General features: G+C 36.1%; 1 protein-coding gene across 4 annotated transcripts in view; it reads left to right on the forward strand.

Moving 5' to 3' along the window:
- PDE11A (phosphodiesterase 11A) overlaps window positions 1-21,532 on the forward strand; it is a 130,005-nt gene that overhangs the window by 46,467 nt on the left and 62,006 nt on the right. For all 4 annotated transcript variants that reach the window (XM_027678467.1, XM_027678464.1, XM_027678466.1 and 1 more), the window contains exons 3-10: window positions 2,964-3,053; window positions 5,136-5,276; window positions 9,153-9,217; window positions 13,254-13,386; window positions 15,811-15,886; window positions 17,275-17,342; window positions 17,687-17,779; window positions 21,007-21,057. In XM_027678467.1, the coding sequence (XP_027534268.1) occupies window positions 2,964-3,053; window positions 5,136-5,276; window positions 9,153-9,217; window positions 13,254-13,386; window positions 15,811-15,886; window positions 17,275-17,342; window positions 17,687-17,779; window positions 21,007-21,057 (717 nt within the window). The remainder of the gene's footprint in view (window positions 1-2,963; window positions 3,054-5,135; window positions 5,277-9,152; window positions 9,218-13,253; window positions 13,387-15,810; window positions 15,887-17,274; window positions 17,343-17,686; window positions 17,780-21,006; window positions 21,058-21,532) is intronic.

The following is a 21,532-nucleotide window of genomic DNA, read 5'->3' on the forward strand; positions in this document are numbered from 1 at the left end:
AGGAAGAACAGCAGATGGAGAAAAGCCCAGCTCCTTCTTAACGAGGTCTTGTCTCACCAAGACAATTTAAAATAACCACGTCGTTTATAATTGTCATTTCCTGTCATGTGATGCTTAACAGTGTGTCTATGGCCAACCATTCAATACTCTCTCCTTACAATACGTTTTAGTCTTCTGTTCAATTCATTTGCTGTTACCAAAAGTCATTATTATATTACTGAAGCATATCCATGCTGAAGAATTATGATAGTAAAATATGGACTGTGCTTTATGCTCATTACAAGTTACATTCTTCTATTTAAGGAGAAATAGTAGTAGTCACCAGGAATGGAAATAGAATTACTGTGCATTATGTTTTAGTGATGCAGTATGTTTTTATCTTGGAGCACCAGAGAATTAGTAATTATGTACCTGTCACTTAAAAGGAGGGAAAGAGGCTGTGTCCAGTTTATGGTGTTATGTGCCATTTCCTCAACTTTTTACATTCTCTTTGGAAGGAAAATCCCTGAAGTGTGAATCTGGCATAATAATACCATCTCCTTTACAGTATGTGACTCAGACAGATAAAAGTTGAATATTACATTATTCCATGTTTGTATGGAGTGTCAACAGCCATAACATCAACATGTTGGAGGTGCTTGTAAGTATTAGTACTGCAGATTTAAATCTGTAGTCCGAAATCAGGACAGGATAACTGCTTTCTACTCCATTCTACAATTTTGATTTAAAAAATCTTATTTTAAATGCAGTTACCATTAGAAATGTCTTCATTCTTTGTTTACTTGGTGTTGTATTACACTTTGCCAAAGGTAGGTAGCAGTCACCCTCAGAGTTCAGAAAGTACGAAAGAGGAACAACAGTGGGTGTTTGTTTTTCCAGTTGTTCTTAGGTAAACAGAGATAATTGATGTATCTTATCACAGGGTGGTTTCTCTCTACCTGACAGGAGTGTTTTTCTTGGGTTTTTTTCCATCATAGATGTTGCCATTTGTTGATTTCTCCTACTGATTATCTTAAACAGCCTTGTGTCTCTTTTCTTAGTTACACTACACCTTACACAATTAGTTTGAGTGGTGAAAAGAACAATGTTATGTCAGCGGCTTTCCAGACTCTTGACAATTCATAAAGCAGTGGGTTTTGGATGTTAATTTCTGTATAGAGCCAGTGCCTTGGAGTTTGAGTTCCAGAGAGCAGTGTTTTTAAATATTGCAAAATTATATTTTCTTATTGATAAAAAGACATTTTTGCTAGATGTTTTTGTGATGGCTGAAGGTTCATAAACTTCTTGTATGCTTTCCATTGTCACAGGGTCACATTAATGTTGGGAATAGAGGTGCCAATGGGAGGTCAATAAATAGTAGTATTCACTTATTTTTATTAAGTAAAAATGTATCCAGTCTCACTATGTGATTCAAAATTGCACTAAACGTCAGATTTTTCTCAAGTTAACTTTTCAGTTCTGCATCTCTTATTTGAATGTGTTTTTAGTATCATTACAAGAAAATATGGATAGGTTTTCTGTTTAATTTTGGAAATAAAAACTAAATTGAAAGATGCAAAATTCTCTCAGAGAAGTTTTGACCACCAAAAAATTAATCCCACTTATCAATTTGTTACAGTCTAACATTTTCTTTCATTTTGTGTATTCTTTCCTGAAGATCTGGTTGTTTTTAGAGTCCAGAATATATAATTTTCCTTTAGAGGCAATCATGATGGAAAGAGGTTGAAAGTAAAATGTTTCCAAATTAGCAGGATAGATGTGCACCTTTAAAATCTGCAGTTATTCTGACAGAATGCCAGCTGTGAAGGCACAAAATTCAGAGGATCTGAAGATCCTTTTCAAAAACTCATCATTACTTAAACACAGACTAGGTGGGTATACGACCAGTGGAGTGTTTAAAGCAGGTAAAGTATAACAGCAGTTGCTGCTGTTTCTGTTCTTCTGGGTTCTTTCCTCAAATAGCCTCAATAGCCCCGTTTCCTGGGTTAACAGTATTTTTCTAATTAAATAGAATTTCAAAGACAAATGGCCTCTTAATGCCAAAGCTTGCTACAGAAAGGATTCCTTAGAGTAAACAGACAACAGACCGAAGAGAAGTTAGCTGCTGCAGCATTCTTTTGGCTGTGTAAACAGCAGAGTGCCTCGACTCCCACTGGCTTTGCAAATGTTAAGGCTATTCAGCACCTGTAAAATTTACTAAGTGTCTCAGACCTAAGCTTGGGAACCACTCAGCAGTGGCAGTATGTTACAGACTTGTTACCAGTATGTGGCTTAAAAATGCTGGATTTGGACTTTGATCCACTGTCATCCTTGTGAAAGTGCCGGTTCTACAGATATTTAAAGTCATTTTGTGCATCTCAAAATATGTTCCCAGTCCCTCTTTTCCAATCTTTCTTCATGTGTCATGATGCATTAAGGCCCAGTTTTTCAAGCATGTTCTCTAACTATTTCTTTTTTAGCCTTCATTGAGAAGACAATCAGCTTTCTTACTAATAGTTTTGGATCAATGTGCTGTGTTCCACTGTGATGGTATTCTCCAAAATCTACATCCCCTAGAAATCAACAGGAATGTGATTCAAGCTTGCTTTTTGAGCTTAGAACAAGAAAACGGTCCAGAAAGATAAAGAATATATTCTTCAGGAAGCTGTGATGTCTACAGAAATTTAATGTAGTCTTCAGCAGACATTTTATGGAGTTGAGGATCTGCAGTTTTCCAGAGAAATTACACAGGACGCTCACTGCTGGGACCCATGAACTCAATTGCTTTTGTTCTTTCCTAGATATTTGATCTCTCTTCCACCCACTTTATGTGCCTTGCCCATGACAATTTTGTTTTGTATTCAGTGTTCTGCTGAAGAGTGAGTGAGTTGAGACTCTCTTGGGACATGTCCCCTAAGTTTAGGTCTCTTTGCTATAAACAATTGCAGTTGTTTTTAATAACGGTGAGTTTCTTTTCATTCTAGGTGATGCAGATGTACCTCCCATTCTGTGGCATTGCGATATCCAATGCCCAACTATTTGCAGCTTCAAGGAAGGAATATGACAGAAGCAGGGTAAGTAAAAAACGTATAGTGGACCAATATCAAACTTTTATCTTTTGTTCCTTCAGGGTCCAGCTATGTGTACGTGTTTGCTAAGCAGACAGTTTTAACTACATTTCATTTCAAAAACTGTGTTTTCAACAGATCTCTGTCTTGATTGAAGCAGCAAGCAGAGAGCGTGGGAGGGAAATACGCTTGTGGGGGTGGCTGTTGTTTCCTGATGTCAGTTCCATGTTTCGTAGTGCTGAAAGAATTGCATTTGTGCAGGAGACAGTGCAGGAGAGAGTGTTGCTTTGGCAGAGATTCAAGCTCTCATAAAATTCTAGTAATATCAAGCCTTTTCCATCCTGAATTTTTAATATTCAATTCATGTGCAAATAATGTGGATATATCTTTCTAAAAGTAAGCAGGAAAGAAACCCTTATATGTGAAGGGTTTTGACAGCATGTGTCTGCAGAGATGCATTACTCATGATTGCTGGTGCCATGCATGAGTTGGGACAGGAGGTTCTGAAGTGAAAATAATGCTGAGCTCTCGTGTCATTTACTTGTCAGAGAGGTTTTTTAATTTTTTTCAAGAAAGAAAATGGTAATTTCGAGGTGGTTTTTTTTAAATCGCCCTTCCTGCAATGATGACAGGAAGTTATACTTTTGTTAGCACGGATCACAGCTCCAAAGCTTCAGTAAAAATACCCCTGATAGTGCTGAACCTATTCTTCCTTCACAAAATAGGGGAAAAACAGTGGTCTGGGCCTGTATATTGAGCTCTGAAATTTTTATATTCATGATTTTGGTGCTTTCCATGTGTGAAAACTAATGCTGTGCACTACTTTGAAAACTAATAGTAGCCCTTTCTAATAGCTCTTATGTTTAAGGGTCATGAGGAAACTGAGCTCGTCTTCGGTTCAGATCTGACAACAGACCATCATATTTTGGGGTGGAGATGTGGAGGAGACTTGGGGAATAAAAAAGATTCTCTGCCAGAGGTTTTTTTTTCTTTGTTTGATGTTCAAATAAAATAACTGTTTGACTACACAGAGGCTTAAAATTTGCTGCAGATTCCCAGACTGCAGGGAACTACACAGAATTTTGAGGAATCAATGTTTAATCCTCTGAGAGAGGCATTCAGTAGAAAAGCGTCAGAGATGTCCTCATTCTTTATTAGAAAAGGGTAAATTCTAGTCGTTGGATGTATCAGGAAATTGGGTTAGAGATACAGATTCTTTGTTTCTTGTTGCTGCTTCAGCCATGCAAAGCATAACAAATGTCATTGCCGTTTGACAGCTACATGGTGGTCTTTAGCTTTGCCTAGTCCATGGCTGAAGTTAGTTGGCAAGTACCAAGTGGTGGACAAGTCCATACTTTGCCTTTCCTATCACACGACCTCAATGGTGGCAACTTCCAGTGAGTGTGACCAAAATTTTGCTGATGACCACCGTGTTAGAAGAGCTCAGACCACTCCAGTTTACACGCTTACTTGTATTGATGGTCTTTAGTGTCTGTGCCCTAAATGAAAATAAAGGAAAAAGCACACTTCTTTGGATCCATGGTAAGAAAGGACAGGGCTTATTTTTTTTAAAGTTGATGAAATGAGAGGGGAAGCCTTCTGTTCTAAAACACTGTATTTTACAGAGATGTTAGTGGTAAAGGCTGGATCAGAGTGCTGTTAGAATAAGAAGTATTGATGTGGGTTTTTTCCTTTCCAGCTTTGAACACGAAAATTGGGTAATAAAAGAATAAAATGGAGTTTAAATGCCCTAGCAAATTCGATATAGAAAATCAAGTAACTCAATCCATACTTCATTGCATTACAGCCATTTTTTCATTTTTGGACCAAAGTGAAATAGTTTGAAAGATTGCCACTGTTCACAAGGAGTTGGATTGCACCTAGTTATGAACTGAGAAATACTTCTTTCTTTCTTCAGATACCCCCACGCCAATACTGTTGCCATAACCATTAAGAACTTTTTTTGAATGAAGATTTCAATGGATCATTCATATTAAAATCAATCCCAGGGATGATGCCTCCTTTGCAGTGTTCCATGTATTTATTAATTCTACAAGCAATATAAGAGTTTTCTGTCCCTGTATGCAGGCATTACTGGAAGTAGTGAATGATCTCTTTGAGGAACAGACTGACTTGGAGAAAATTGTCAAGAAAATTATGCATCGGGCCCAGACTCTGCTGAAGTGTGAACGGTGCTCAGTATTACTTCTGGAAGATATTGAATCACCTGTAAGTGTAGCTGCACATTCTGTAGAAAGACTAATATTTGAGTGGTGGAGCACTTGCTTTTATTGTAGTGGAGCTGTTGCCTGGCATATGTAAGTACTGGACAGCAAGAATTCTTCCAGCATGTTGTTCCTAAATGTGGGTTAGGTACAGGTCAAATCTTTATCAATACCACTGCCATGTTTTAATCCCAGTAGGCAGCTAAGTCCCACACAGCCCAGTAGGATGGGGAAGGGAATTGGAAGGCTAGAAGTGTGAAAGCTTGTGGGTTGAGGTACAGACAGTTCAGTGACGGTCCCACCGGGAAAGAAGGGTTCGCCACTCAGGGAGTTTGGTACAAAATGGCCTCTTTATTAACATGGCTCCTGCCTTATATAGGGCAGGAGCAGAACTTGCCAGAAAAGTGGTGGAACTGGGAAGGAGCAAGGGCGGAACATGCTAAAAAAAACCAAATAGGGAAGGGATGGCCATATAAGGAAAATACTGCAATGCAGCAATAACTGACCAATAAGATAACAGGACATAAGAACATATGGGATAAAGGGAATTTTTAGGGAAAATAGGGTACAATAAGTGGGAAAAATACAATAAACCATGAACACAAATTCATAACCTGAAGTGCAACGGTTTAATTAGTTTAAGTCATCATAAAAGGGTTTTGTTTTCACGTGGGTCCTCTTCCTCCAAAATCCTCCTCCAGTCCTCGTAGTTTTCATCGTTCCCACCTCCAACGGTTCAGTAGGTAAAGCAAGAGCTATATACACAAGCAAAGCAAAATAAAGAATTCATATGATCCTTCCAGTCAGCAGGCAGGTGATATGTCATTTCCAGGAAAGCAGGGCTTCATCATGTGCAATGGAAACTTCCCTCAGATTTATTGCTGCGCATGACATTGTATGGTATCACAGTATGGGATACCCCTTTAATTAGCTGGAATCAGCCCAATCTATTGTGCACCCCTCAAGGTATTCCCTTGGGTGGCAGAATGAGAAACAGAGAAGGCCTTGACACTATGTAAGTACTGTTGAACAATAAAATATCCCTATGTTATAAATGCTGTTTTCATCACATAACTAAAACATATCATCAGTACAGGCTACTACAAAGTAAATCAATGCCACTTGAGCCAAAACCAGTATAGGTACTTTTTCAGATGGAATCTGAAAGATACCATTTGTGATTCCTTATGGCCACTTGAAGGCATTTAATGGATGTCTGTAAGCTGCTGATGGATCAAACTATCACTGGTGTGTGATCCAGCTGATATTCTGTGATTCTCAGTAGTCTGTGTGATGGAATTAGTGCTTACTACAGAGCAGCTATGACTTCTTAGCTGAGAAGCAAGCTGCTCTTGTGGTCTGCTTAAAAAGGAAAAATGACCTAATTTGTTATCAAATATTTATTTGCTCAGTTCCTTTCTTGTATGATATAGCCACAAGAAGGAAAGAAAAATCCTGTCTATAGCTTCATTTACATTTATAACCTTGCTAACACTTTCAGGCCATTGACTTATCAAATGGGTGGTGCTTGCAAGGAGTTTCAGAACCAGACACAGTTGCATCATCAACCAAATCTTTAATGCTTATTTTTACAACTAACCTTTTCTGCATAACATCCAGTAAGTAATTATCAGGTATCTTTGCTGATATTGCTATGGTGTTCATAATTTTGCATCTGTTGTTGAAGTGTTGAAAACTGAAATAAGTAATTTCTATTCTAGTATGTAAACATGTATCTTCAGTCAGACTACTGGCCACTCAGAAATCACAGCTAAAAATAAACTCATCAAGGCTTTGTTAACTGAGATCCTGTGTATTCAGCAACTCAGCAGGGTTTACAGCAGTCTAATAAGTGTCTTCACAATAATCAGCTTCTGAACTTGTCTCATTAATATTTTTTTGTGGAATCCATATCTTTAGTGTGGAAGAACAGCAAGACAGTGAGAGCTGAACCTGCAACACAGGGAGTTTTCTCAGCTACTTTTGGTGGCAACTGGGATTTTTTTCCCCTCCTGGAAATTTTCTGCTCACTTTAGGTTGGCAGGGGTCTGTTTGGGAATAGCTGTGTTTGCCCCTTTTAACAAGTTTCTGTACTACTTTGCAAAATAAATAATAGAACCAGTTTCAGTTCCTAAATAATGAAAATGCTGTTAAAGATAAGTCCTCTTGTGACACAAAATCCATTGGAAAAGACACATTTGTATACAAATGCTGAGAGTGTCACGTTCTAGTGATAGGAATAAGCTTTTACATTGAGCAGATGAAATGAAAACACAAATTTCAGCATTACTGAAGTAGGTTTGGTTTTTGCAATTGCTCTGTCCACTTGACCAGTGAATAATTATTTCATTGCAGAACTCTGTTAAATTGAACAGATAGATGTTTTGACAGGGGCTTGCACTGAGACTTTGCAGTACTGATATTTATAGGGTATGAAAGCCTCTTTAAAAATGCTTAACTTTTTTATGAGTATTGTTGTTAGTAGTAAAATAAGTGGCTGCCTTCATACTGGTAGCTCCCTCCAGTGTTTTCAAACTATTCAACACAAACTGTCCTCCATTCTACTGACTTGAGAAGTAGTTGAAGGATAAAAACATTGTTCGTAATATAATTTTTTTTCTACGCAAGTATTATTGGGTTCACTGACTCTGCAGTTGATTATTTGTTGCTGGGCTGTGACAAGTCTAAATGCCTATCAGAAAAAGACTCATAAGTTTGTTTGTATGGCAGAAAAAAACCCCATTCCTTTTCCTTGGAGGAAAGATATGATTCTCATTTCATTTGAGTTAATAGAAATGAAGTAATTTCAGTGGAGCTTGCCCTAAATTATACTAGCTTTCATAAAAGCAAGATCAAGGTTTGTATTTCACTTATATATTCTCTGCTATAGAATTTTAACGTTTCTAGTTTATTTTTTCTTTCTAAATTCTCCTGCCCCTCCCCCCAATCTTATAATTGCAGTAGACAGTTCTATTCCATTCCTATGAAATGTCACTGTGTTTACAAGTATAATGTGATTTTTATTTTCCACTGAACAGTACATTGTGTTAGTGACTTCTGAGTGACTTTGTTCAGTTCATTTTTCTGCTCTTGGTACTATTTCAGCCTTTGACCTTGGAAGGTTTTTTCTCAAACCATAAGCAATGAGTTCTCATTCCTCTAGACCAAATTATGAAATATGGCCAAAAAGTCTAAACTTTTTCTAAATGGTCATAAATCTTAGGTTAATTTGGAGTAGGAGAATAGCATCTTGCCACCCATTTGGTAATTTTTACAAGTAGCAAACGGTTATTTTCCTGATTTTCCCCCATTTTGGAGGCTTAACCTATATGTCAAAATAAATCTCTGTAGAGTAACTAAATATTAAACTATGTCTAAAATGTTGTCATTTGTACATTGTGCAAAAAGCTTTTACAATACAGAACTGAAGCAAAGTTGGGGACTCATCCAAAAACATGACCTCTGTTCTGTGCCACGTTAGCCACTCTTAAAATGTTTCATATAGGTGCTGTTGGCACATATGTTTAAGTGCAATTGGTTGCAATTAGTAATGCAAATGGGTCTTTCTGTATATTTTCCTATATTAAACAAGTGAATTTTGAGTAAAGCTCCATAACTCACATTCTGAAAGCCTTTAAAGGGAAGCATATCCTGTTTTAGATGATAGTTTCCTGGAATTGAAAGATATAATTTGGTTTTGTATTGTTTGTTAGTGAAGTGTGCACAGTGTGTAATTTGAACATGAATTCTCCATTGGAGGAATACAGATTGTATTTTTATTCTAAGACCATTTGATAAAAATACAGTTTAAATATAGGAACCTCACATTACTGTTTTCTTAGATATTAATAACAATCTTAAGTTACTTTTTTTGTTACAGGTGGTGAAATTTACAAAATCCTTTGAGTTGTTGTCTCCAAAATGCAGCGCTGATACGGACAACAGGTTAGTGCTCATGTCTTCTGTGGTTATGGATTACTTTCTTTTTCGCAAAGTTTTAGATTTTTCTTCACCAAGCTTTTATTTGCTTATGGAACTTTGGGTAGATTTGATAGAAGAGTGTGAGCCTACAGTTTTTACTCAGATGAGACTCCTCCTTGCTTCAAATGGAGACTTGCTTGAATAAATATATGTGCCTATATTTATATATATATGTGTATGTCTCAGGTAAGAAGCCAGGAAAAAACTGACTTTTTATTGTTGAACTTGTGGATAACACACATATTGTTTTGCGTGGTTAATACTGAATTAAAAGTTACAAAATTATTTTAGATCTCTTACAAAATGCCTCTGTACAGTGTGTTGAAAAGTTTCCAGTAAAATTTTATTTCTGCTCTTGTCAAGTTGGAAAACCTAGAAACCTCAGAGCATACATATTTCCTAGAAACTGTGTTCCTGTGACTAAATCTCATTTGGGAGCCCAGTCAAAACGGAAGTATATGTTTTGCTTACTAGGATCTGTGTAAACATTTATAAAAGGCTAATTTTAAGTAGTAAGAGAGAGAGCTTTTTTTTTTCATGTAGGGTTGCTATATTAATTCCTACAAGATTATACCACTGGTAACAGTTCACATAATATGCCCTACATACCTGATGAGGGGAGGAAGATTCAGGGCTCTTGTGAGCTTTCTTCTGTCTTTCAGGGCTCAGTGTTTATCATATTTTGCAAATATGATAATCATATAATGTAAAATATAATACATTTTATGCAAATTAATTCATACTGATTCTGAATGAGAATTCTCCATATCAAATGGCTGTCATAAACCTTCTCGTGGATCGATCTTACAGCATTAAAAAGATGGGTAATGTTGTTTTTAAGATGTGCCAACTAACAACAGAGTCCAGAGCTACACAGAAAGATGGGTAGAGGCTAGATCTCTCTCATGTCCTGTCCACTACTTCAGATATGGGAATGGTGAGACAAATCGAAAACAAGTGATAAGAAACAGGAAGATTTAAATATGAATAAATAATCTGTGATTCATCTGAGAATCACAAGTTGCTGCTTTTGAAAGAGTTTCAGAGTAGCAGTTGGTCTTTCCTAGGGGGTGAAAATACATTTCTTTTGTTCGGGGACAGGAGTATGAATCAAGGGATGTGGTTGTTATTCTTGTTTTTCTCAAACTTGATCTGTAGCCAAATTAGTCAAAACAATGTAGAGTGGTGTCAAGATAACCAAGCTGGCTCATTTCTGGTTACCATAGTTATATTAGCATGTTTCCACAAAGCAGTTTGTAATAGCCAACTTCGCATGTAGTCAAGTCAAGATCATTTTAACTTTAGTCCAAGACACGAATAAACACGTGCAACCTAGTAGCTAGTCTTTATAAGACTTATAAAGGTATATTTCTGTGTATCTTAATATAAAGATGTATTGCTTTTTCTTGTTTTTTTTTTTTTTTTTTTTTTTTATCCAGTGAAGAGTGAAGTTGGTTTTACAATGACCAAGGTTAGACTGGTAGATATGATGTCATATTTGGATCTAGCACAGGCACAGCTTGAGTTACTGGCACTGTAGTGGGAAAATAAAGGTTATTTAGGATACAGAACAATGCCGTGAGCTCTTGACATTTGAGTATTTTTCTAGTGAGTTTTGCCCTTTTCATTCTATGTTCTGCAGCTGTAACTGAATATAGTCATGAGACTTTACATGTGGAAAAAAAAAAATGGCAAGATGAATTTCTTCATCATTACAGCAGCTAGGATAAATATTTTTCATTTGAAATTTTAATGGAAATTTAAAGAAACTGTAGGCTGAGAACTGTTCTAGTTATAAGTTTTACCTGAATGAGAGGTAAGCTCCTAGGACAATATGGCTTTGCATGCCCTAATGTACTTTCTCACAGAGTTGAAAAAGAAGTTGGCTTTTCTTTTGCACTTCTTACATATGCCTGTTAGCAACTCACCTGTTTAATCCCTAAATATTATAATAAATACTCATAGCTTTTTTTCTTTGCTGTTAGTTGCAATACCACACTTGAATTTATCTGTTCAGTTTGCAATTTTCCATCGTACCATAATCAAGTTTGTTTATTATGCACAATGGCACACTGATGCCTGTTTTTGTCAGTGATTTTGTTCTTGAAGTACAGATTTGCCAAATCTCCTAAATTTTCTCTCCCTTTGAAAAAATAATACATAAAACTTAGAAGTCTTGAGGGTTAAGTTCTGATATATTCTAGATGAAGATGAACCTGATGGAATGTGCTGTGGGCTGTGTTTTCCCTGCACAGAAGAAGCCATTTTTGCAGATGGGATTACATTTTAGCAGGTAGCTGAGATTACAGTTCTCTAACCTGAGTCCCACTGGTAGTGGACACGTCACTGCCTGGGCTAGAGTATGTGTTGTGTGGGCAAAAATATCTGTGCTCCTTCCCGTTTGGGCTGGTACAGAGGAATTGCTGAAATCCCTCTACTGATCTTTCACCACCACTGTCCCTGGAATGTTGTGCCTCTCTTCCAAAGTATAGGTGTAAAGCACTTGTTAGGAATGGAGACAACGTAGTAAAACCTACTTTTAAAACTTTTTCATGAATTTTATCTTGTTTATTTTACTTGAATTTGTTTGCTGCTTAAAGTGCTTGACACCCATAAGGCAGTCCTGACTTGTGTGTCTTATATTATAACGATAATACCATTCAGATTTTTAAGTTATGGACTGGGAACTATGCATTTGAAATTAGATTCTTATACTTAAAGATTTTTTGCTTCTCATGTATTGATGTCCTGAAATAAATTTTGAATTATGAATGTGAATCTTTTACTTAGCTCAAAACCCCTTATATTATATATATGTAAAAGCTCATGTCAAAGTATACACATAACATTTATTATAGTCACTCAAAATTCTTATCCCAAATGAAAGTTGATGCACTTAGATTTGTGTAAATCATTATTATTACCACCTTTATTTATAGTCTTTTAAGAATATTAAGTTTTCTTTCAGATGAGTGACATAGTTGAATTAGTCTCCAGAGAATCAATACAGTTGACAAAGTCAATCCTTTCACTTTGAGTCTTTCAAGGATTTTATTGTGCATCCTTCTTTCATTCATGAGCATTACTTCAAAGCTTCAAGCTATTGTACTCTTCTCCATAGCTTCTTCATTGCTTTTTTCTAAGTAATATTTCTCAGGTGTTGAAATTTAATCAGTTTTCTTCTCAAAACTAAGACAACGTGCATTTGTTTATTCACACATGAATAGCTAGACCTTACCAATGTCAAAAACCTGCCTGCAGTAGGTCAGTGAGAACTTTCCTGCTGATTGGGTGGGGTATAGGGAGAGGACTTTAAGGTCTGTGTAGATACTGAGTTTTCTGGAGAAGCGGCAGTGGAATGTGGTGAGTTGAGCCCATAATTCGTGTCTTATGCTCATTTAGTGATAGCTCTCTAGCCCCTCAATAATTGTGGCAGAAGCTGAACCAGGTAAAAAAAGAAAGGAAACCTTCACGTATTGTGTGACTACTTGGATCCACCTGCTGCAACATACTTGAAGTATTGATTTTAAGACTTATTTCATGATCCCTTCTTCAGCCATTCAGGTCTGTCATTTCAGACCAAAATAAAAAAAAGAAAAAAAAAGGCATTTTGACAGGAAAATTATTAGAACTAAAAATTAAAAATACCCTGATATTATTTAGAACTGTTCTAAATATTATTTAGAGCTTTAGGTGGGCAAGCCTATATCCCACAGAAACCTGAAACATAATCCACATTGGATTAATAGGTAAATGCATGTATTTATCATATATTTTACTTGGGATGCTGGTGGTATTTTCAGTAGAAAGAGTTACGTAAAGGAGGGAATTTTTGAGGTGCCATTTCAATAAATACCAAATGACAGTTCCACAGTTAATTCTTGGTAACTTAAAAATTGTGAATGGTTCTGCCTTTCCTATGAATATGCATGTAAGACATGCTGGACTTGCAAGTAACACTGATTGTATTCTTTTTTTCCCTTGCTCTGCATTTTGATAGTTTCAAAGACAGTGTGGAAAAATCATCTTACTCTGACTGGCTAATAAATAACAGCATTGCTGAACTCGTCGCTTCCACAGGTCTCCCAGTGAATATCAGTGATGCCTATCAGGATCCTCGCTTTGATGCTGAAGTAAGAGATTTTTAGAAATGTAAATATACATTATCTTTTTGGCATTGCAACTAATGTAAAAATTTTGTCATTATATCCAAGTAGCTCTAAAACATGTGAATATTTATTTTGAATTTTTTTCCTAGCCAGTATGTGCTCCTGCTGGTCTTTCTGGTATTGACATGGCTTTACACAGTAGACACAGATCACTGAATTATTGTATGACTTTAGACAGTTACTTTGTCCATCATTCTTTTTTTTTCCTATTTATAAGTGATAACTTCATCTATCATGTGCTTTGATATGTATGCAAACTGATTTTATTGCTGAAATTTTATTGGTGTTCAGTGTAGCACCACCATCACTGTTAGCTGTTGGGGTCACTGGGGCTGTACATACACTGGGTATAAATAGAACTGATATCAAGGCAGAAAAATGTTGTTTGTGATCTAACTTAGCCAATTAACCTTTTAATTTTCTCAAATACACATTGGATTCATCATTTCTTTGAGATACATATCAGCCTCAGTAAGAGTTGTTTGTGTATCTTAAGGTATCTTATTGTGTTGTTTGTGTATTTTATTCATTCCAGCCTCAGTTAGAAAGCTGTAGCAGCAGATAAAAGTCTATGTGTATACTTAGCATCTAAATAAATGTTAGAGGCATGTAGAAGGACAAAATCTTCACTGAATTCTGTCCAGTGAAACAGTATTACTATGGAGGACTTAGCCAGCAGTTGGGCAGCACATTAATCAGTGGACAGCCTTGGTCAGAAAGCTTCCCAAACTATATTACTACAATAAGTGTGCTTGGAAGTGTTTCATGTTGAGAGTTGGCTTGGTTCGAGTTTTATTCCATGCATCTTTAATTAAAGAGATTATCTCTCAAACCCACAGAGTTTTTGGTATAAGAAAAATAAAAGGGACCTGCTGTAAAAAACTACAAGAAAACTATGTTGATGCTAACATATTCAGAATTTCTAAAAGTACAATTAATGCCTGGGGGTTTTAGACATGCTAGCATAAAGCATGCCAATCCTTGATGTTTGCAGTTGTACTTCTATTATATCATGTCCTGAATAATTCAGTTGTCTCTTATTTGTTTCACAGTCCTTTCCAAGCTAGAGACACTGCCCAATTTATGTAGAGAAAAAGAAAACAATACGAAGGGCAACAATTATTTTCTTTTGATGGGTTCCTGTGAAAATTTAATTCTTAAATTCAGGTTTTGCATTCAATTATTTCTATTGTCAAGTGTAGTAGGAGGAAAATAGTATCCCTTATGACTTAGGTAGAATCATACATACGAGCATTTGCAGTTATGAACAGATACTTTGTTCTCTGCTTCTGTTGAAAACACTATTTTTTTCAGAACACTAATTGTCATTTTCAAATGTTTATGCTCAACTTTCAACTCGTTCACCAAGAACTTAATGCCAAAGTATTTTTGAGTTCATTTTAAGGCATATATCTGTAACAATTGTTCCCCTGCTCCTATGGATTTTAGGTGTCACTGATTTCAGTGATGAGTTCTGAGTATGTATAATAAGCAGAAATCCTGTTAAAACCTGAGTTATATCTTTTGCTAGCTAGGAGATCACAGTGATCCCCTCATGCTTCCAGTATATGAATTATTGCTGGTCTTTTACTTTCCTTTTATTACAGATTGCCTGTAGCACTGGCAGTTTTAGTAAGAGAATGTCTCCTGATCTTCTGCGGGAGGGCTCATGCCACTCTTACTCTAATCTCTTAAAAAATATTTTCGATTCATCAGATTTTGCAGCAGTGACACTAAGGAATAAAGCTTATTAACTGTAGAAAAGAGGGAATCAGTGACACTTATGATAAATTGTGAAGTTGTATACTGTATTAGATAGAAAACAATAAATGAGACAGTAAATTGTCATCAGAACAAAAGGAGCAGTTATCTCAAATATTGGTTTTTACTCCATCCTTCCATTTCTTACTAACTTACACTTCTGCACAATTCCCCGCCTACTCTTGAAAATGCATATTTCCTGTGAGCCTCCTTTTACAGCTGCATTGCTAAGTCCAATTTCAGTTTGACACTTGGGAACGGTATTTCTAAGGCACACTTGTTCAGTGGAAGTTTTCTCCATTAAACCACAGTGTAAGTAATCCAGGATTTGTCTGGATGTTGCCTCAATTGCAGTTTGTCTTTAATGCCAAATCACACTCAAATAGTATAAGCTTTGTGTGTCAAAGATGCCAATGTTTATATTTTCTTTGGCAATTTTTAGAATAACCCTTACGACCTTTTGTTACTTTGAATGAGGTTTCAGCAGAATTTTTTCTGAGTGAGAGCCAATCCATATGGAATTACATTTTTAAACATATACTTACTCCTTGACATTTCTATTAGTATAATTTAAAAGGCTGCAAATGGTACCTACCACTAATGGAAGCTCTCATTTCTACACTTCAGGCTGACCAAATTTCTGGCTTTCACATAAGATCTGTTCTGTGTGTTCCTATATGGAACAGCACCCACCAAATAATTGGTAAGACCTTCCTCATAGATGCATAACTTTTGTGCTAACATAAATTTAATTCTGTCTTTAATTCTGTGTTCCTTCTCTTCTTTTTCACAGCTGAATATTGTTAAGTTTTGGTATCTAGGATGCATGCTAAGTGTACATCCAAGAAAGGATGTTTTGTCTTGGATACTGCATGGACTTTTTCAGCTTTCCAATTGTGTCACTGTTAAGTTATATATTAAACTGAAACATTAAAACTAATGCGATGAAAACAAAAGTTCTGACAATACTAGTAAGAAATGTTTGTCTTTCTTGGGTCTTCCTCTTTAGTACACAACTCAGGCAACTGTTTCTGCAGTCCAGCAAATGGTCATTTCCCTCTAATGATACACAGTCAGGGAAGACTTACTGGAGGGGCTGTGGCAGCTGTCAGACTTGCCTGTTGCAGTGGTGTTTGCTGGATCAGGATATGACAGGGTTTTGTTGGATGTTTGGTACGAGGCTTCCCAGCTATGCTTCACCTGCAGTTGGCCCTTTTGGCACAAAAAAAGGTGCTGTTTGTAAATAACAATGCCAGATTCCTCTGCTAACTTTCCACGGTAGAATTGACGTCAAAGCCATAGCAATTTAAATTATCAGGGCAAGAGTTAGATCCCTGTGCGTTGTGGCTGTCAGTAGTGCGTCGGTGAAGGCACTGGATATCATGCAGGATATTTGAGCTTCTTTAGCAGAGATGATGCGGGAATTGAGTCTTAAAAATACAGCTTGTTGCTGCTGTGAAGTGTGCATTATCTTAAAGAAGTAGAAAGAATCTGATTCCTTGACTGCTGACGACTCTTAAAGGATTTTTCTAAGGGCATGTTGTAGCTAAATGAAATAGAAATGGTTTGTTGCAGTAGAAATCAGTATTAGTTCAGATACAGACAAGAGCTTTGAACACTTTTTCAAGTGGTTTAAGGAAAATGCATTTTTTTTCATTGGTCCAGTTAATTAATGGATCACTCATGAGTAAAAAAGGACTTATATACCCAGGTGATGCTGGACCAACCAAGATTTTAAGAATGAAGGTACTAATTCAACACATTCTATTGCTAACTCCAAATTGCTAGGACAACTTACGTGATTGTTGTTAGCAAAGTGCTCAAGTTCTTACTCAAACAGATCTTTGACCTTTTATGAAAAGCACTGTGGGTGACTTATAGATTTGCAGTATTATAACATAGGGAGTAAAGAGTAACAATTGAAAGTAAACTGAGTACTGGTATCAGTACAATCAGACTTTTGCATGTTTGTCTGTTTAATTATTTTCAGAAGAAATATTTGCAATTTTGCTTTTCAGTTTGAAATATGTATTTTACATTTTACCAATTAATAAAACACTGAGAATTAATTCATATTAACTCTTTCTAAAGGGGTAGCTCAAGTGTTGAACAGGCTCGATGGGAAATCCTTTGACGATGCTGACCAGCGACTGTTTGAAGTAAGAGGCATTTAGTTTCTTAGCATTAACATACTTTTCAGCAGGATTTAGTATTTCTTAGTAAGGGAGAGGGGAAAGAATATGTTTGCGGTTTGATATTAATTCTCAGAACTGCTCACTTAATAAGGTTGTATCCTAATTAAAACAAGTGTTTGGTATCTGATCTCTCTTATCTGGAGGCCGGTCACTTACCTCCATTCTTAAGATAACCTGTCTAAGCATGATTGTTGCTAATATTTCCATGCAATTTCTTTTAACAATTAAGCCAGCACTCATCTTTGTGTTTGTATTATAACTGATTTATAATTTACTTTCTTTTCTTTTTTTCTCTTTTTTAATTTTAGGCTTTTGTTATTTTTTGTGGCCTGGGTATCAACAACACAATTATGTACGACCAAGTGAAGAAATCCTGGGCGAAACAGTCTGTGGCTCTTGACGTACGTGTACATCTTCATGACACCTGTTCTTACTCCTAAATATCACATGGAAAGGAGCCTACTGCTTCTGAACTTATTCAGTTATTTTTTTATATATTTATTCAGTAGGTAGAATAATTTTGTGTATCTACCTCCCTGCACTTTGGGTTGTCTTATTAAGGTAATGCTGAAAGGAAACTTTCTCAAGGTACGCTTAGCTGTAGAGCTCATGCATAGCTTCAGTAATTTTGAACCTGGATATCTCATTGGACGCCTGTGCTTTTTACATTAGAAGGTGCAACAGTGGTGGTGGAGAATCTACTTTCTTAGAGATGTAAGTGTAGGAATTAATCTACGTGTTATATGTATTTCCTTGTCAGTAGGATTTTTAGTATCAAAAGTAACATCTGCTGATCCCTTATCAGATGTCTGCCTTGCTGGAACAGAGTCAAAGCAGGATGGGTGACAGCTCAGTAAGAGCTCTGCTGTGGGCCAAGGCCAATACATAGTGCAAGGTCCTGTCATTCCAACACATCATGTCTTTCTGTAAAGTACTTATAGAGGAGCTAAATGGATGGAAAGCTTTCTATTTTTTTGCTTATTGCTTTTCCTGTTTCAACTCCCCCCCAATTAATGATATCTACCAGCTCCTGTGAAGTAAATTCTAAAATGCAGAACATTTTTTTAAAAATGATTATTTAAACTTCTATAAGCAGATTCAACAATACAGCACTATTCTGTCATGTATCTGGAGATTTTAATTGTAATCATATTAAAAATAATCTTAGCAAGAACAAAGCTTGGAGTTTTGCGGATAGCTTTACAAGTTTGCATTACTTCTACTAAAATAATAATTTAAAAGAGCTTGAATGAAATTTCATATCTTTTAAAAAGCATCAGGCAAGACCAATTAATCTTAAAACATTCTCTAATGAAAGGGTAACTTTGCTAAGATTTCAGTATTGTTTCAAATTCCACATGTGCTAAGTGAAGAAAATCATCTGGTGACTCTTGGGGATGATCCTGTGCAGACTTAAAAGCTGGACTCAGCATATTTTGTAATCCCTGATGTGTGCACCCTTTAACTGTGTAACTCCTTTGAGTTTATACCCACCATTACAATAAGAACCACAAAAATAGATTTTAGTATTTCTCCAGTAAAACAAAAACTAAACTGGATTGCTATGAAGAGTCTTTTTTTTCCTTTGCTTTAGGGTTGGAAATATTAATCTGTGTATGGAAGTTCTATCATGTGGTCCACACAGGCATATTAAGGCTTTTTGAAGTCAGTAAGACTGTTTGTGTTAGAAAACTTTATAAGCATAAGTAGCTTTATTTATTATTCCTCTATATGTATTCATTTAGGAGGAGAAGAGACCTTGTCAGGCCTCCTGCAAGATCCCTTATTCTTTAAATTATATAATAATGAATTAGTATAAGCCCTCATATGTCCCAGATATTTGTGCAATATGACACCTTAGAATGAATACTCCTCCTGGCAAGAAAAACAAGCAGTGCCAGATATCCCACTCAGATACATAGGGATGAAAGTTAACATAGACACTTGTTATTTGCTACTGAAAGAAAAGAAAATTAAAATTTCTTGGTTTAAAATACAGCTTCTTTCTTAGATCTAAAAAAGACTAGTAACCATATAGCTTACATGGAGAGTAGAGATTTGATAAATGGCCACTATTCCTTAATAAAGAGTAATTCTTTCTATAAATGAGCAACAGTGCTTGATAATATTTGTATAAAGTGATGGAAGATAGAAAAGTATTTAACTTTTCTGGTATGAGCTGAAGGACTGTGAATCCATTTTTCTGTAATAGAATACTTCATTACTATTTATGTATTTAGCGAGAATGGCAATGAATGGCACTTGAAAATGACATTGATATCAGATGTAAAATAAATCAATTGGATATATACCATAATAAGGTTCTTATCCAGATATATTGATACAGGTTTTTATATAGTATTCTCATAAGACTGACTAATAAATAGAAGACCAAAACTTAAATAAATGATGGGGACAGTTGACAGGAGTATACCATATAATTCAAAACCAGGCTAAATTTTTTTTTGTATTAAGGATACAAAATTTGCAAATGATTAGAAGATTAGAATAATAAATATTAAGGAAGACTGTAAAAATCTAGAGGGATATAATGAAAGCAGATAAAGGAGAAACTTGATGAGAATTTCGGTATTAAGTGTAATCTGTCATAGCAGAAGACATAATTTTACTAATTTTAACAATTTCTGAGCATAGTTACAATACGATTGGAGAGAAAAATAGATACTACTTGAGAAAGGACATGATGTGTAGTTATAGAAAGTAAAATGTGGGACGGAAAAAATGAATTGGTGTTTGTTATTTATTCTTTTATAGTGCAGGAATGAATTCCTGTTACTGTAAAAGGTGACATCTCTAAAATTGGAAAGAGTAACTACATCTTGGGACTTATTGCCACAAGGTATTATAAGTCAAAGGCCTTTGACATTCATAGATGAAAATTATTTCAAAATGAGAAGCATACATCAAAGCTTTGGCACATAAAGCAGATTGGGTGTTGCCGTGTGGTGAGGAGGACCTGTCCTGGCCAGGAGCGCTCTGGCTCTGTGAGGTCCCCCATGGACCAGCACCTTGTCCCATGCACAGTCAGTACTGGTGAGTCCAGTACACAGGCTGCCTCTTGCACCATCTGGAGTGCTTGTTCAATGTTAGTGTTGTCACATGAGATAGAACGTATTCCATATAAATGGATGAACACTAATAGGTAATAAGAGGAGGTTTGCGGTACTTCGTGCATTTTGTTTGATGCTGTCATCTCCAGAAGGGTATTGAAAAGAATGTCAGGTGTAGCATAGAGGTGCAGTGATGTGCCACTAGCACAGGCATTACAGCAAAAGACATTTTTTAAGGTCTGTAAGCCTACTGTGATTTTTACATTAAATTCTTTTCCTTTTGATTGTAGAACTCCAGGAGAACAATGTAGGAATCCTTGTAATATTAAATTACTTATTGTCCATGATTCTCTATAAAATTCCCTGCAACATAAATGCCAAATGCATGCCTGATAACCTGCAATTAGCTATTATGTGTTGCCATTCAGAACTGAATTACTATGTACAAATATTAATTAAATTCGCTTTAAACATAATTGATTAGACTGTAGTACAGAGCCCTGATAGTTCTATTTGTCAAGTGTACAAAACTGCTTTTTATCTTTCTTCTGGGGCAGGTGTTGTCTTACCATGCAACATGTTCGAAGGCAGAAGTTGATAAATTTAAGGTAAGATTTGAGTTTTTAGTTATTTCTGAAAATATAAAAATAAATTAAAATGGATGTGGATTACCTGAGAGAAAATTTTTACATCAAAAGCAGAAAATCTTAATTAACAATGATTTATAAAGGATGTATCACATATTAGGCTGTTAAGCAGGGAAGGTGGAAAAAAAAAAATCTTTCAAAGGATGAAGACCTGCAGTGGTGGGTGCACAGTGGCCCACCAAAGTTCCATTGAACTGGCTGAACTGCTACTGGAACTGCATGTCAATGTGGTTTGGTGGCCTCCTCAGCGTGGACCACCATAGGGAAGTCATACCATGTAGGAGATGAGGAAAACACTAAAGAAAATAAGAGGAACTTGAGACTTCATGTGCTTATAGTGTGAAAGCTGTTCTGTGTTTACAGAAAAAGCAGAGCATTGACTGTCAAGATTGTGTGTAGGCTCACAAGGCTGGGTGGGAAGGTGAGGAATCATTTA

The sequence above is a fragment of the Neopelma chrysocephalum genome, unplaced genomic scaffold (genome assembly GCF_003984885.1).
Source record: "Neopelma chrysocephalum unplaced genomic scaffold, ASM398488v2 Primary Assembly neopelma1_44, whole genome shotgun sequence".
Taxonomy (NCBI): Eukaryota; Metazoa; Chordata; class Aves; order Passeriformes; family Pipridae; genus Neopelma; species Neopelma chrysocephalum.